The sequence below is a fragment of the Aptenodytes patagonicus genome, chromosome Z, assembly GCF_965638725.1.
Source record: "Aptenodytes patagonicus chromosome Z, bAptPat1.pri.cur, whole genome shotgun sequence".
NCBI classification, from domain to species: Eukaryota; Metazoa; Chordata; class Aves; order Sphenisciformes; family Spheniscidae; genus Aptenodytes; species Aptenodytes patagonicus.
Genome location: NC_134982.1, coordinates 56,948,621 through 56,965,000, shown reverse-complemented (window position 1 = coordinate 56,965,000; position 16,380 = coordinate 56,948,621). Strand labels below are relative to the sequence as shown.

The 16,380-nt window shown below is 41.9% G+C and overlaps 1 protein-coding gene across 8 annotated transcripts in view; it reads right to left on the bottom strand.

The window, feature by feature from the left end:
- The window catches only part of NRG1 (neuregulin 1), a 522,383-nt gene that overhangs the window by 153,023 nt on the left and 352,980 nt on the right, over positions 1 to 16,380 (bottom strand). For all 8 annotated transcript variants that reach the window (XM_076361763.1, XM_076361764.1, XM_076361765.1 and 5 more), the window contains one exon: positions 1,277 to 1,454. In XM_076361763.1, the coding sequence (XP_076217878.1) occupies positions 1,277 to 1,454 (178 nt within the window). The remainder of the gene's footprint in view (positions 1 to 1,276; positions 1,455 to 16,380) is intronic.

Sequence of the window (16,380 nt, the reverse complement as noted above, 5' to 3'; positions counted from 1 at the left end):
CCGGGCTCTGACCTGAACATTTTCTTTACAGAATAGACTGAAAATACAACTCTGATGGAGACATATGGCCCTGCAAATAGGTCCAGACAATTTGCCAGGCTATCTGCCACCTGGAACAGCTCCATTTTGCAAATGCTGGAACAAGACATCACAGGTTCCTTCTTGCTGTCTGTTCAACAGTGGCACGGGGGCTGCGGTGATGCTGCTCTGCCCCTCTCCTTGTTTCACCTGGTGCCCCAGTCTGGGGCAAGCAACTGCAAGGGAGGGCAGGATGTCTGGTTTTCAACCTGAATAACTCTGAAAGGTCAAGTGCCTGTTAGATTTTGGCTTCTGTTTTGTCTAATGAGATGAGACCTGAGAAAAAGTATGGGGGCACTTGACACCCTGGAAGGAAAGATGTCTTGCAGAGCCCATCCTCTGCGCCTTGTACAGGAGGAAGGCATGGCTCAGTGCAGCAGATAGCAGCCCTGCTTACTAAGTGAAGAAGTGAGAGTTGAAGAGCTGTGTTCAAAGAGATTTTCATAGCTTCCTTTGGTGGATGAGTGGCCACAATTGAACCTTTTTAACCTAAACAACAAGATAGAGACCAAACAGCAAAAGCCTTCTCCTGTCTCAACACAGAAAATACATTGTGTAGCTTCTCCCTCCCCGCAGAAACAAGGCACCAGACCATCTTTTGGCACTGGTCATCATGTAGGGGACACTTTCTCCCCGCCAGGAGGATGAGATTTGCAGGCTTTGCTACTGATCTGACATCTGCTAGATCTGTGCCTTGTTCTGCATGTGCGGGAACGCCTCTGGTAAAGGATTACTGCAAGCTTGCATAAGACATTCGAAGCTAATGCAGGCAGCATTCGGCCCTTCTTAAGGACTAGATTGCTTGCAAAGCAAATCTCAAAAATATTTCCAAATCTACATCACTTTGATGATTTTAAATGTTCTTGGATTTTAGACAATAAGCATAAGGTACCTCTGTTCTTGTCAGTAGTTTAAAAATGGACTGTCTCCAACATTTACTAGTTAAAATTATAGCCTTTTGCTATCAGAAAATAAATAGAAATTGAAAAGGGAAAATTATTTATGAAATATTTATACCCTACTACCACTTCATCCATACGTTCAAGAAAAATAACGTCAGTGTCTGTTTCCTTAAATTTTCTTCCTCACAGCTTTTAGCTTTCTGATACTGCAATTAACAACCTCAATGCTTGTGTTCTGGTGAACAGCTCTCCCCATCCCTCCCACCCCCATTTGTGAGAAATATCTCTGTACTTACTTTTGTTTTTTTGGGATCTTGATATTTTCCGGTCTGTTTTTTTTGGTTATTTCCTTTCCATTCTTTAACCATTTGAATCTGAGCGCAGGGTACTCTGAAGTGGTTTCACACCTTAGCACTAGCTTCTGACCCACAGCAGCCTCTTGGTTTTTCATTTCCTTCAATTTGGGAGGCACCGCTAAAGAAATAAAAGAATGTGCTGGTGATTAGGCCATCCTCAGAAGGGAAAACAGTACTAACTCAAGTTGAGCTAGGCAAGCCACAGAGAGCAAAACCCCAACCAGACTAGCAACACTTCTACACCAAAACCTGAAAAATAAGGATCATTTGTGTGTTATGTGCATAAGGGCACATTTAATGACAGCCTAGTTTGGCCCTTTGGAGTCCTCCTCCATGGCTTTTACAACCTGCAAGCCATACACAGCCTTAGCGAGAACTAAAGTGCTGCTTCAGAATACAGTATGAAGCACTAACAACACTTAATTGATCGTGTGCACCTAGACACAAGACAGCAGGCAGCCTTGGTAGGTAATACAGAAAGGGAAAGGGAGGGTGTCTTGCTGCTTTATTTATTTCGACTGCTATGAGTCAGTGGCTATCCAAAGGCTCCAGGTGCAACTGATGTGACAGGAAGCTAAAAGCATAAATATAAACTCGACAGCTTCCCTAATCTGAGGGAAAGGCTTTTGCTCCAGCCAAACATTATAACCCACATTATACACCTACCTCAAACCTCAGCTTGGCCATATCCTTTCCCTGAGGCAAGAGACAACAGGCTTGGAAGCCCATCAAGAGAATCAATATCAATTAAGGGTATTTTGGACCCAGAAGGGGACACTGCATTGAAAATGCTCAGTCAATGGCTCCCACACACTGAAGGGCTCCAGCTGATGCATCTCAATTTCTACTGTGTTGTAGCAATAGAGTTTCTTCTGTGGGTAAATCTCAAACCATTTAGGGCTTTCTAAGTTAAGGACCTCTAATATTTCACAACCAGTACCTATCTTTGAGCACAGGCTTCACAAGAAGATGCAGTCCCTTTTGTGAGACACCACGCTTCATTTGATCCCGTGGGTTAGCTGTAAACCAGCCTCTACCATGCTCCACTATTGAGATAAAACTCCTAGTTTAACCGTATTTCCCCTGAGGCTTAAGATAACACCTTTACCACACAACCGGGGAGGGCTAATACGGGGAGTTACAGCTGGTCAGCTGATGGTGATAGCTTGTGAGTCCCTCCCTGCTGAGCTGTGCCCCGTTGTTGGTTGGTCTGTACCTCCAGGGAGCCAGTATTCCTGTGCAGTGTCTCTAGCTGCAGTGTGTTTTGTTTCTTGAACAGCTGTAATATTGCCCAAGGAAACAAACGGCCAAATGATTACCCATAACATGCCGATTAGGAGTGTTCATCGGGTCACCAACAGGTCTCCAGTATGGTCCTCTACAAGAGTATGTTTTAACAACCTGGAACACGCCTGATTATGTTTTGATATCTGTTGCTTGTGTGTTTGTGGAGACTTGCTGACATCAATTGTCCTTAATTATTATTCCAATCGGACAAAAAACAAGCAGCACCATCACGGCTGTAATTATGAGAGGTGTGTATAAAGAACTGGATACACACATGTCCAATAAGCAGTTGCGTGCTGCAGACAGCAGCATGGCCTGTCCCACACAGAAGTCAACCTTCCTGATCCCAGGAAAGCCCACGGAAAGCCTGATTTTCCTGGAAACTGAGCCTGGAGCAGAGCAGCATAAACAATGGTGGTTGGGAAAATGAAGTCTGCAGTGAAAGAGCAAATGAGGTGGCACCTGCTGCATCACCAGCAGAAGACAAGATAGGGACAGAGCAGCCTTCAATAACTAAAAAACTTCTGATTAAGAGGAAGGTGACAACTTTTTCTATGCGTCTCTGCTGGTGCGGAAAACAAGTCCCTGGCAGGAAGTCTTGGGCTAGACATCAGCAAAACATCTGAGAGGGAGACCTTCTCTGGGGAGGGCGTCCATGGGGGTTTTACACATGGGGTTGGCACATGTGTCAGGGTGGCACTGGGGCGGATCAGGTAAGGCCCAGGATTACATGACCAGAAAGAAATCTCCCCCAAAACGTCTTCTCATATGTTGGTTTCCATTTTCTACCCCCCCAGGATAATTTTGGAAATTCCAATGCGTTCCCAAAATGCTACCAAAATAATTTTTGCTTTCTGAAAAACAAATGCCCACACACCATTCTGAAACCAATATGTTTAAATATATATACTTTTATGAGTGTGTGTGTGTATTTGTATATATACATACATTTACATAAGCACACATGTAAATATTCAGGCATTTACCCAAAAGAGAGAAAGAATTTTTGAAAAATACCAATCTTTAAATTTTCCAACAAAAATAATTAGCATTAATTAACAGCCTTACTACTGAGGTTTGTGCTTATAGTTTCATTCTGTCATTAAAGAGTTAAGGTTATAGTCTTTTGTCACTATGTAAGAAAAGGAGCTGCAGAGGTGTGAAATAAAAAGGTAATATTCCTTATTTTACCACATTTCACGTATAGTCCTAGTCCATATCTTGCATGAATCAAGAGAATAACCACAACTGCAAGGATCAAAATTTTTGTGCTTAAGACTTCAACTTGTTATTGATTTTCCTGTCAACATAGCAGTGTGAAACTGGGAATAAAAGGGAGATGCTATTTTGTTCCTGAATTTTATTTTAATTCAGTATTATCTGCTCAAAATGACTTGCAGATTTTTTCCTCCATCAGAACTGTCAATGAAAAAAAAAGTGTTAAATTAATATGCTCAACTCTTGCCATAATTCAGGAGTTACCAGGAAACATAAAAGAGGATTTAATCAATGGCAGTGACCCTCACTAATTCACAGTAACTCACTGTCCAAGCATGCAGGCTCTCCAGGGAAAGCAGTAAAAGCTGTTCACAGACATGACAGAAAAGAGATTGTTTCTTCTTTTTTTTTTTTTTTTTTTTTCCTTTTCATTTACACTATGTTTGTTTCCTTTCAGCTGCAGTTTCGCAAAAGTTAATCAGACCTGCCAGGCGTATGAGAAAGCTTGTGCTGATAAAACTACAGCATTGTGTGCTTGGATCGAGATCAGCTACAGCTTCCACTGTTGCAAGAGGTAGTTGACTTTTATCACAGTCTGTGCCAATTTCTCCAGTGCAAGACAGGACCTTGTCTGAGGAGCAAAAATGCTTTTAGAGGAGGCAAAAATGCTTATAATGATAATGAGACATGGCTCCCCCTGACACCTCCCTCCCCTCACCTCTCTACCCCTTCCCCCTTTGTCCCCACGGCATGTCCTGCCAGCTTGGCTCCTTTCCACCGCTCCTTGCTGCGCCTGTCATGCAGCACCGCTCCTGCCACCGGAGAGGCTTCTGACCACCGCTCTGGGTGAGGCTTGCTGCTGCAGGCAAGGAACGAGGGAGAAAGGGCAAGGAAAACAGTTTCTGCATCTCCCGCACATGGATGGAGGCTGAGGTGCCATCCCAGACAGGATGACTCAGTCAAAATGTATTGTGAAGATGGAAGGGAGCCTCACAGCATTTCCTGCGGGTCACATTTTGGGCAGTGCCGTTGCAAGCAGCTCCAGTACGGCAGCAGCAGAGCCCTTACACGTGCCATCCGTCACAGAATGACAAGGGCCAGGTAGCAAAGAAAGCAGACAAATCCCAAAGAGAAACAGTGGAAACTAAGCATGGAAGCACCCTGAAAGCGGCACTGCTTGAATGAAAGGTGCGGTGGGATCCACTTTATCTGTATTCCTTGTGCTGAAACCTGGGAGTGCCTCATATTTTAAGAGTCAATTAGACATACAGAAAGGCACCCATGTTTAACCCCAAGCTTTTCACACTCTCCAGTCAAGACCTCTCTCTGTGACCCATGGATCTCCCCTGGTTTGACAGACTTTCTAAGAAAGCAACAGGGGCGATAACAGCGAGAGAGGGCTGTCACGCTGTGACGAGCCCTCACAAAGCGGCGGAGCACTTGTGTCAGCAAAAGTCCTGCACTGTTGGAAGGGTTTAACAGGCAAAAGCATGCAAGGTGTTAGATCTCTGCTTATTAAGATGGCTTGAACATCTGTCATTTTGTTAGCAATTTTTTCAGAAATGTATGTCTGCTGGCCTGCGTAATGTCATTGCAGATAAGGAACACGCATTTCCATATTCTCTCTGCAAAAGACTCACTGATAATGTATGACTGGAGATAACTTCTCTCTGGACTTTGGTGAGTTTGGCAAAGCACAGCAATCTCCTCACCCTCAGTGTTTGATTGTACAGTTAATCTGCATGGAAGCTCAACACATTGAACAAATTAAACAGGAAACCTGCAAAATATTATCACACAACTACACGCTTTCAGCTGAAATTCCATGAGTGGTTGGTTTTTTTCCCCTTTCTTTTCTTTTCCTAGGAAAGCACAAAGCCTTTTAAGAGTCGGAGCACAGGAATGTATTAGGCATGCTTGCCAGTAGGCATACGTGCACAGTTTGCTGTGCAAAATTGTGACCAACAGCTTGGTGAGTGGTAATAGAAGCCACAAGAGTAACACACGTTGCCTTGGCCTCAAACTTGCCTTTTTGTAATAATAATGCTCAAGGCAGGGCAGTAATGCAAGAAAAATTATATTATTTCCAAAAAGCCTTCTCCCCTTGCATATGAGATTGTAATCAAGCTCAGGTTCATCATCAGCAGGCTAGATTTTCTAAAGACTTTGGTATAAACCATATAAGCTACACTTTAAAATGGATACTGCTCCTGCTTAGACAACTGAAAAAACCCCCCAAAAGTTCTGTTGTTTTCTGTTGGTTTTAATCCTCCTATTGTTCTCTCAGGCAACATTGGATTTTGAACACTTTTCAAAATCCGGCTATTTCCTTCCAGCATGTTGAGTCTCTATGCAGATTACCTACACGATAAGACACTGCGGGTAATGATAGGAGATAATCCCACACAACCAGCTCTCCAAAATACCAGAGTAACTGAACACAAGCTGAGAGATTGGAAAACCAAACAAATCATTTAGCTACTTAAACGGGAATTTCTCAGTTCTGAACTCTTTTGAAAATACTGTCAGATACATTTCAGCTTCTGGGTCTTGGTATGATTTGAACACTTATGTCTGTGTAGAAAAGCAAAAGGAAAAATGCAAACCTGATATTTGTCTTGAGCACTACATGTAAAACCAAGATCCACAGAATCTCATTCTTCCTAGTGATGTTAAAAGGAAATTTTTGCAGAAATTTTGTATGTTGTAACGGCCAAAAGAAAGGGGAATGCCACAGGAACGGCTAGCAACATGGTCAGGAGCCAAGAAACAGAGCAATAGGAAGGGATATAGCGCTACAGCCATGTTCTTTGAACACTGGACCAGCGAGGAACCAGCAAATGCCACTATAAATCAAAGTAACTACTCCCCCGCCCCCAAAAGCTAATCACAAATCCAACTGCAACTCTGATTACCCTGACCAGGAACTGCTCATCTCATGCTGTGGAGCGTTTGAGTCTAAACTCAGTGAGCCTGATAGGTTTAGGTATGACGGTGCTGAAGTCTCACTTGGTCCTTTCAAAGTAATGGTGCACCCAACCAGCTCATAGATCTCCACCTAAAGTATTTGTTTTTTCGGAGTGTGATGCTTTCAAGTACATGGTATGTCATGCCAGTGTTCATGGATATTTACTCCTAGCCATGAAGCTGCTCTCTGAGCTTGCGTTAATCTTCTTTTTGTTCTCCTTGTCAGAAGCGCAGTAAACCCTTCCAATGAGAGTATCATGGGCCAACTCACAACATAACCTTGGGAAGGCAGGATTTTCAACAGGACACTGAAAATGGTCATATGGAAGAAGTACTGTGCAAATGGAGAACGTCTCACTACTCCCCCCTCCACTCTACAAGTAAAAAGCATCTCCAGTGGAGCCAGAAGAAGGATGGCAGTGACAAACCAGCATGTCTAGAAGTATCATGTCCACGAGGGAAAGCCTGAGAGTGCCCATTTATTCAGTGTAACAAGATAATGCCAGGCTGTCCAGCCTCCTGCAGTCACTCAAGATATCAGTTTCTGAGCTTAGACCTCCTCAGAGACAGGGAACTGTGTTCAAAGATAGCAAAATGTAGGTTTCACAAGAGAAGCTGGGTGTGAGCAAGCGTCTAACCTAAAGATTACAATTTAAAGGTCAACACTTAATTTATTTACTGATGATCGTGTCTGCAGAAACACACCGCCTGATTGCATTAAATACTCTCTCCTCTGGTTCACAATGCTTCAGCTGACTCCAACTGGCTGCATCCCTGATAAACTTTGATGATCCTGTTAGACACTGTCAATACAAAAACCTGATCATACAGACTGAAAATGTGGGGACAGCGTAAAATAAATATACTTGATATCCAATAAGCGATTCAGGGACAACTGCTCATAAAGTCGATATAAAAATCTGCAGGTCCATATTTTACATACCTAAGTGCATAAAGGTAGACTCCAGAATCTTTATTTGAGCACTAAAATTAAAGCAATCCAATGCACAGAAATGCTATACAGGGATAAATCCTGTGGACTTCAAGGGGACTTGCAAGTACCCAGTGATTTTTTGTTTTACATGAAGCCACCTTTGATTTAGGAGCTGAATTTCAGGACTGCATGTTAAAAATGTTTGTCTCCATTTGTGTGCCTTGAAGTCAGATGAGGGGAGTAAGCGCGGCTTGCTGCATCATACATATGTCTCTTTCTCTTCTTTGCTCTCCAGCGTAAGTATTTTCATCACTAATCTCTATCTTTGCTTGAAAAAAGGCATGCAGTAAGTCACCAAACAGAGACTAGTGCAGCTGAGAGAATCACCTAAAAGCAAAGGCTGTGACTTCACTGTTAACTTGGCTGGGTCTCAGACTACACCTTATGGCCAGACTTGGAAGGTTCACCAGGTCACTGGGCTGAGAGGCATGCAAAACTTAAATTTTGGGCTTCAGCTGTGATACATGTGTAGCTACATTGGTGTGCCCCAAGATCATGTTGGGAAGAATAAAAACAAATGGAGAAAAAAAAGGCAAGGAAGGAAAGATGTGCAATGCAATGATATTCTCCTTTGGTATAATTTCAGAGGTTATTCCTCTGGCTTACTGATGAAAACCCAGTTCTTGGGTAACTCCTTTTTTTCCTCTTTTTGGTAGAACTGACTTCTTTCTTTTATAGTTTCCTTAGAGCTTTAGCCTTTCAATCTGAGGGCTCAAAAGTGCTGCAGCCATCTCCTCCTCTCCCTCTCACATTTCGTATTCTCTGGCACACTCCTTTATTTGCCATCATCAGAAAACACAGAGACTTCTTCTGTGTGTCAAATCTTGTAAGCTTTTCAAATCCTATGTACTATCATATATTTTATAACTCTTGCTTCCATCTCCTCTGGTCTCAGTTGCTTCTCCACCCTCTCAGCATTTTTCCATCTTTCCCCTCACACTGTTCCAACAAAGCTGGGATGCTCACATACAAAGCACATGAGTGATTGCTTTCCCTTGAACCTAATCATAGAGAGGCCCATTTTTTCTTCTGGCTTACACTGTTTTCTTGGCTTTGTAGCATTTTCTGATTAGAATAGTTCCCCTTCACAGACAAAAGTGTACCATGCATCAGCCAATAAATTGCCCAGTGCGGATCTATCCATGGCAGGCCTTCACAGTCCTCAAAATCTTCCTCATCCTCTTGAGGCTGTGGAAGCCTTAAGAGAAAGAATAACAACACACATCCAGTGACATTGCCAGCACACTTCTAGGTGCCTGGTCAGAGGTCTTCCTAATAAAGCATGCCAAATTGTCCCTACTCCCAGTGAGAGCTCAGTCATATATGTATAGAAGCAAGTCTGTCACATTAGTGTAAGATGCAGAATTTAATTAACATCAGACAACATTGTAGTCACAGGATTCACATAAATTTCCCCACTATTAAAACAATTCTCCATGTTGAACAAGAAAACCAGAAGGACCTGCTGCCCACATGAATGCCTTATTAACAAATGATACAACATGGGGAATAGGGAGTGCCATGACAGGTGAAATTCAGTGGAAATGGTGGTCAGAAGGCGGCAATTCCCAGACTGTGGAATGCAGGGTACCTCAACAGGTGACTGCTAACCACCTCATCCTGCATGGGTTCACAAAGCTAGTCACTGCCACCACCACCAAGGATACCTGAGTAATCTGAGTTTGGGGATACAACCACTGGAAAGAATAATTAGTGAGTACACAGAAAGACCCAAAACAGGATTTCTCAAAACAACTGCCTCCCCAAAAGTCCCAAACAATCTCCCTCTCACAAAGGCCACCCCTTTTCACAAAGTAGATGAGAAAATTTCTGGGCAACCCCAGGCACAATTGGCAGTTTATGGGGTTCATTTGTCCGCTAATGTTCCTCCCCACAAAGAACCACTCATCCATGTTGAAATTTTGGGGCGGGAAGGTGGAAAACCTGAACTGAAACCTGTCTGTTGGTTTGTTTGACATGAACAGAAACAAAATCGAAATGTAGAAATGAATTTGGAGAAAACAAGATTAATTGGAGCATCAAAAGGAAGAAGTTGCTGTTGCATTACAGGCTGCATAAAGTATTTACAGCAGTGTGAAGAACTTTGAAACTTTCAAGACATTGATTTGCTAATGCACAAGTCAAACTTAACACTATGGGTATTGGCTCCTCATTCACCACTTTACTTCGCCTCCTCTCCTTTAAATCCTTTGTGGTCAGCTCTCCTAGCAATACTCTCTTTCTGAGATTTATGTGGGTGTTCAGCACAGGCTGTGGAAGGACGTAGGCCTACAAAAACATCTGTGTGCTCAAAAACTGGATGGAGGAAACCTGTGGAAGGCAAGGACAGCCCTTCCACTGTGACCCCCCAAGTGGGGTCTGTCCCCATCCAGAATTAACCAGAGTTGCCTCTAAAGTTTCTCTTAGTCATTTTCTTCTGGTGCTGATCACAGATGGAGCAGAGTATGTGCTAGCCCCATCCCAGCTGCATAACACCTGAAAGAGCAATCCCCCTGCCCGCTGAAATCTCCAGCAGGTAGAAAATGTTGGAGCTATTGCTGGTGGAGCATGCTGTGCCTCCACTCCTAAGTCAATTCGGAAGATGACTGCTTTCATACCTACATGCTAAGGGGAAAATCAACATGGTCTGACAGTGCCAGAAGGGTGTCAGTCCCACAGGAAAAGGATGTGCCTTTCCCCAGGGACACAGCACAACTAGTCCTGGCCCCTTCAGCTGACTGAGCTGGCAGTCATTTGGAAACGTCTGTTAGCAAAATCTTCCTTTTTTTACCAGAAGGTGTGCAAACAGTTTAGCCAATGAGACCGACAGCCACTTGACTCATTTCAGGAACTGAGCATCTGGATACACCTGGCCGCTGCACACAAATCATCAGCTCAAACTCAGCTCAGCAAAAATCTAAACATGACACTTAACATTATGGGCAGAGAGGATGGGCAGAGAGTATGCAGAGAGGATCTCATCGTATACTCTTCAGTATATCTCACTTCCAACATATACTGAACCCCACATTTATACTGTGCAGCTATGGCAAAACAGAAGAGGAAACTGCAGTGAAAAGGAAACATTTATGTCACACCTGCTTGAAAATATGCGCAGGCTATCGTCAGACAAATGAAAAATTAAACAAAATTCTTAAGAATAAATATTGCTAAGTACCTGCAATCAGGAACAGCTCGCAAAAAGATCTAATTAGAAGCATCTCCCATGGTTAAATTATTATACAAGATTAGACATCCTTTTAAAGGTCAACCTCCAAAAAATCCATAACCACATGATCAGTAAAGCGTGCAGAAACATGCCATGGTCCAGCAGTCACTGGAGGAAGGACAGGAACACTTTATGCAACTCTGAAATGGTTTCTGGACTGTAGGCAAAAGTTCAAAAATTATGTAGGAAAAATTACAAGGCTTTTTAAAAATATATTCCAGATCAACCATAAGTGGTGGAATTGCATACCAGGAAACCTGTGTGAATGCTAAGTAGTGGGCCACACAGGAGTGGGATCATCACACAAATACAGAAAACTCTGAAATAGATCTCCAGGCCCTCAAGTCCAGCCTGGAGCTCCTGGTCTGTAACGATCAAGCCCATCCTGCCAGGCATTTATGTAATCTTTTGTCAAAATCCCTCAATGGCCTTAAAATCTATGAATATGTGAAAAAGACTATAACATGCATTAAGCAATTAGTAATTATTTAACACCCTATGTATCTAACCCTTGTGATCGTGGCCACCAGTATCTATTGTCAGGGAGGAATTATGGCTTTTATTGTAGGAAGGTGATATTCTTTATGTAGAAGCCACAGGCAGACCTTCTAGAGCCACTCAAATATATAAAGTGTAGTAAGTAATGTGCATAATTTACCAAATCTTATGCCCCAATCTATCTCTCCATTAACAGAACAGAGACTATATTGTAAAGTTTAGCTAAAAAGGAGTTGGAGAATAAATGCCACATAAATTCTGAACAGGCTGCCAGTAAAAAGAATAAAGACATGGTAAATCAAGTAAAACTCCCTTCCCCCACTTCTTCTTTTAAACTTACAAATGGTTTTAGTGTGTCACAGTTTTGGATAAAACCACAGCCTGAAAATTGATTATATCAAGTGTGCAAGTATCCAGGGCTTTATTTGCTATACGATAAGAACTGAAGGCCCAGCACAGTACTAAGGTAAAAATCAGGCCCTGTGAAAATAAAATGCTTTGTCATTGATTCGATACAGCTAGACTTTCACCCCAGAAGACAGAGAAATATGCTAGTCTTTCTAAGGGGAAAAAATAAAGTACAGACCTTATCTATATCCAAGTTTGCAGATTTCTAAGTAAAGCATAAATCAATTTTATTTAAACCAATGCAAAGCCTCAGTGTGAACAAACTTAAACTGATTTAAAGCTGATTTACGATTAAACTCACATTAAAATCAATTCCTTAACAAATTAAGTTGAATCAATAAACTTCTGGATTAAATTAGTCCTAACAGGTCTTTCTAGAGGCAATGCTCTCTCTGCTTCAATTGAATTGAGTTAAGAAACCTGACTTTAATGACAGTGACTTTGTGGGTTAACACTCATACATGTTAATATGCATTCATCATTCAGGGTAGAAAGACATCAATGTGATTATAAACCTCTGCACAAAAGGACTAATCAGACCAATGTCCCATCCCTTTCCTAGTCTCCTTTTTGTTACATTCTCAATGTATAATAGCCTTGTGAAAAACAGCTTCATTTTGCTATTACTGAGATGGAGATTTTTGCGTATCATCTCCTGTGATACATCTATCTGTTCCACATAATTTCTAGTAAAAGTTTCAGTTTGTTGTTATTTCTGCAACAGGAAACTCTTCCTTTGCTTTTAATTCCCAGCCAGGACACCGACTTCAATCATGAATCACCTGGACTGTATACACATAGCATCCAGCATAAAATGTGCTTTTCTGCCGCTGAGAAATTACTGAAGAGCATTAATAGAATGACTGCAAGCCAATCTGCAGCAAAGGTGTTTCCACCACTACAGTCCCACTAGACCTCAAACCAGCTCTGCTCAGGTTTGGACAGCTGAGCTGCAAGGAAGGCAGCAATCTACACACTCGTTACTGCGCCAACAGAGTCAAAATCTCACGTGGGAGTACCCTGAGACAAGTCCCCAGAAAAAAGCCCAGGTGAGGAAAAGCAAGAAGGTTCCCACACGCTGGTGCTGGTGTCATGCTGCAGCAGCCCAGCAGATTGCTTATCTATTTCTTGCAGAGCCAGAATTAAAATAAAGGCTCCAGCCTCATCACATGTGGCCACTGTGCCTCTCTGAATCTACCTGAAGTACATAACTGCAAAATCTCTTAGAGGAGGCTGCTGCTCCTTGACAGACACAGGAGGGATGTTTCCCCAAGCAGTACGATGAGATCGAAGTATCAAACCAGAACCAAATCTCCCTTTAAAGAGCGTCTGCGTAGTGTTCAGATTAATTCTTATGTGTTGTCACTTTTTTCTTTCTTTTAGCAGTCTTCAGAAAAAAAGCCATCTTTCATGAACCAAACAAAACCACATTATTCTAAAAAGATGGTATCATGTCAAGTTCCAATCTGGATTTTAATTGAAAATAGCATGTAACAGGCAGGATGCATAACTTTCTCCCCAACTGTGCTGAACCCTAGGGGGTTGCCAGTCATCTCTTTTGTCCAGATTTTCTAGAAGACTTAAGAAAGAAACTCGTATTACACAAATAAATCAAAGATAAAAGCTTGATCATAAAAAGGTTTGGGAAAATGGGGATTTACAATGGAAACTGTTGTGCAACCCCAGCAGCAGAACTGGCAGGTGCATCAGGTTTCCTGTAGGACTCAGTCCTGCGAGGTGGCACGAGTACAGAGAACAGGGCTGTCTCACAAGAAGCACAGTGACAGGCAGGATTCACTTCTTGGGGATGAGCAAAAACATGAGTCTGCCGTTTACCGAAAATAATGATCCACACCATCTAGCTTTTTTACCTTCTTTTTACCTCTGGCTTTTCTCTCACAGATTATTTCACTACTGCTGCCATCATGAAGCAACATGCATATCTCTTCTTAGGAATGTCCATTTATTCTCTTTTGTCATGAGCTGGGCAATGGTCTGAAGTCCATCCAGCAGACCAAGAACCCTCTCTTGGGTCTCACAACACTCCCGTGTGTTTGGGTGTCACAAATGCCAAAATACTCCCTTATTAATTACAGTCTGGGATTCTACCTACACACTGGGGAGAAGATATAACTGTGGGGAGACCTGGTAATGCAGGGGCTGAAAACCCCTGTGATAAATAGACAAAGAAAAGATACACCAAAGCTTCTTCCTGATGGACTGGAACCTGGTTCCAGCTGCACGTCCTAGCATTTCAGTACTTCCTTCTGCAAAATTTGTCCTACATTAGTAAGTACATAATAACAAAAGCTATGCAAATGAAAGCCATGAAAGATTGATGGAGGAAGCCAAGAAAGAACCACAACAGTATCAGAAAGGGATGTTCAGAAGAAAGAACGTAAGGGATGATTTCACTGCATCTGCTGAAATTTAATATCCTGAGTCCCCCTTCTGGCTGCAAAGGGAATTTTATGTAAGAAGCAACCAAGCAGGACACCATTATTGCTAAGAGAAATGAAAACAATCAAGACAGAAAAGTGGTCTGCAGATGATAAGCATACTGTTTTCACAGTATTACCTCATTCTGAATCTCTGTCTGTCTACTGAGAGATGTCATAAAACCCAACATGGCTGAAAAACATAACAATAAAACCCAACAGTATCATTATACTGAATGTCTACTGTATTTTCCCCTTTTAATCATTGCTTCTGGAAAGAATTTAAGACACGCTTTGGACTTTGGAAGTCATTATTTCCAGGTGTGATCTTCTTTTTGCAGAGTGTTTTATCTCATGAGCTTCATGAATTTCCAGTGGTACGTGAACAGACCAAGGATTAAGGAAAAACAGTATTAAAATAGCATTTTCCTGGAGCCTCCAGAACAATCAAGCTATTTGTGATGGAGGGAGAGGAAGTGAGCGGACACTGTGTGTTCAGGGAGGTGTGAAAGGGCCCAAAAGCCATTCTGATTAATAGCCCTGACATGAGTTGAGAGTGCATAGAGGAGGGTCAAAATCCAGCAAAACAACAACAAAGTGATCATCTCTGCTGGCAGTGCGTGGCACCTCCATCTGCAGCCTTCACAGACCTATCCAGGGTTGGCTGAACACACACCAAATACAGCGTCTAATTATGAAAGTCCAGGTTTCCATGCCAAGAAAGGCAAAAAGCTCCAGGGCCAGGTGCCCTCTTTCTCGCAGTATCTTCGTCCCAATCTTTCTGAGTAGATAAAAAAATTGTGAAGTTTTTAATTTCTCAGTATTTCTCAGAGCTCATGAGATGGAATTGTTTTGATAGTAGTGAGAGGTTTGACAGCCGTTAATCCCCACGGCTTGCTTCCCCAATCTTAAACATAATTTAAATAATCAGAGGAAGCACTGACCTAAACAGCAGGTTTTAATCATCTTTTTTATTTCTGTACCCCATTCTTTCCCCAAAAAGAAAAAAAAGAGAAAGATTCTCACTGGTTGCTATTATGACACTTATTTGTTATTAAACATATCCCTTATTCTTAATTTGATAACTCAGTTTTCCAAGCTCTGAGGATATGCTATCTCTGCCCTCCATTTATTTAGACAATTGTATAACTGAGCATACACATAACCACCCTGTAAGTTCTTAGATTTTTTTTTTATGCTGGAAAATAATGTATTACCTGATGTATTTATTATCTGTCTGATTATTCTGCAGATGGATAGAGATTAAAATAAAGAAAAAGAGAATTTTGACAGGACTTGCATTAGCTGAATCTGCTAGACACATGGGAGAGGAGAGAAGCAGAAATTTTATTAAAACATTTTGAATTCACAATCAACAGGCTCACTAAACAAAGAAGTACTAAAGGTGACTTTGTGAGTCACATTTGAGTATGGTCATTACATCCTTAAAAAAGGAGAGGCACCTCAGTTTTAGGCATAGGTTGGGAGAGAAAAATTCATTTTTTTTTCTGTTTTAACTCTTATGCAGCAACTTCACCTTGAAAAATTGGTCATCACATTGAAATAGATGAAAAACATTAAAAAAAAAACTTAATCAGCAAAGCAGACAAGTCTAGCATTCAAAAAAGATCTCAGACAAGTGACACTTCTACACTTTGAGCTTTCCATGTGAGGACGCTAGCTCATGGGATGGGATGTGAATTTACAGAGCTTTGGTTATTTTACACTCAGTCACCTCAGGCATTGAATTCATATTGACTGGAGTGGGTTACTGCATTTTAAACTGGAGTATCACGTTAAAAACCACTAAAATGAATGGTCCTTCACCCATGATAATGAGTCCAAGTGAATCAGAGAGAGGTATGGAGAGCCATCGACACCACACAAGCAGTCTGCCTAGCAGAATACTTATACTGTATCTCTTCTTATGAGGCGTGATGTGAAATATTGTAAAACTGGATCGCTAGGGAGGGAGCTGTCCATTGGGGCTAAAATTCAAGAAAAT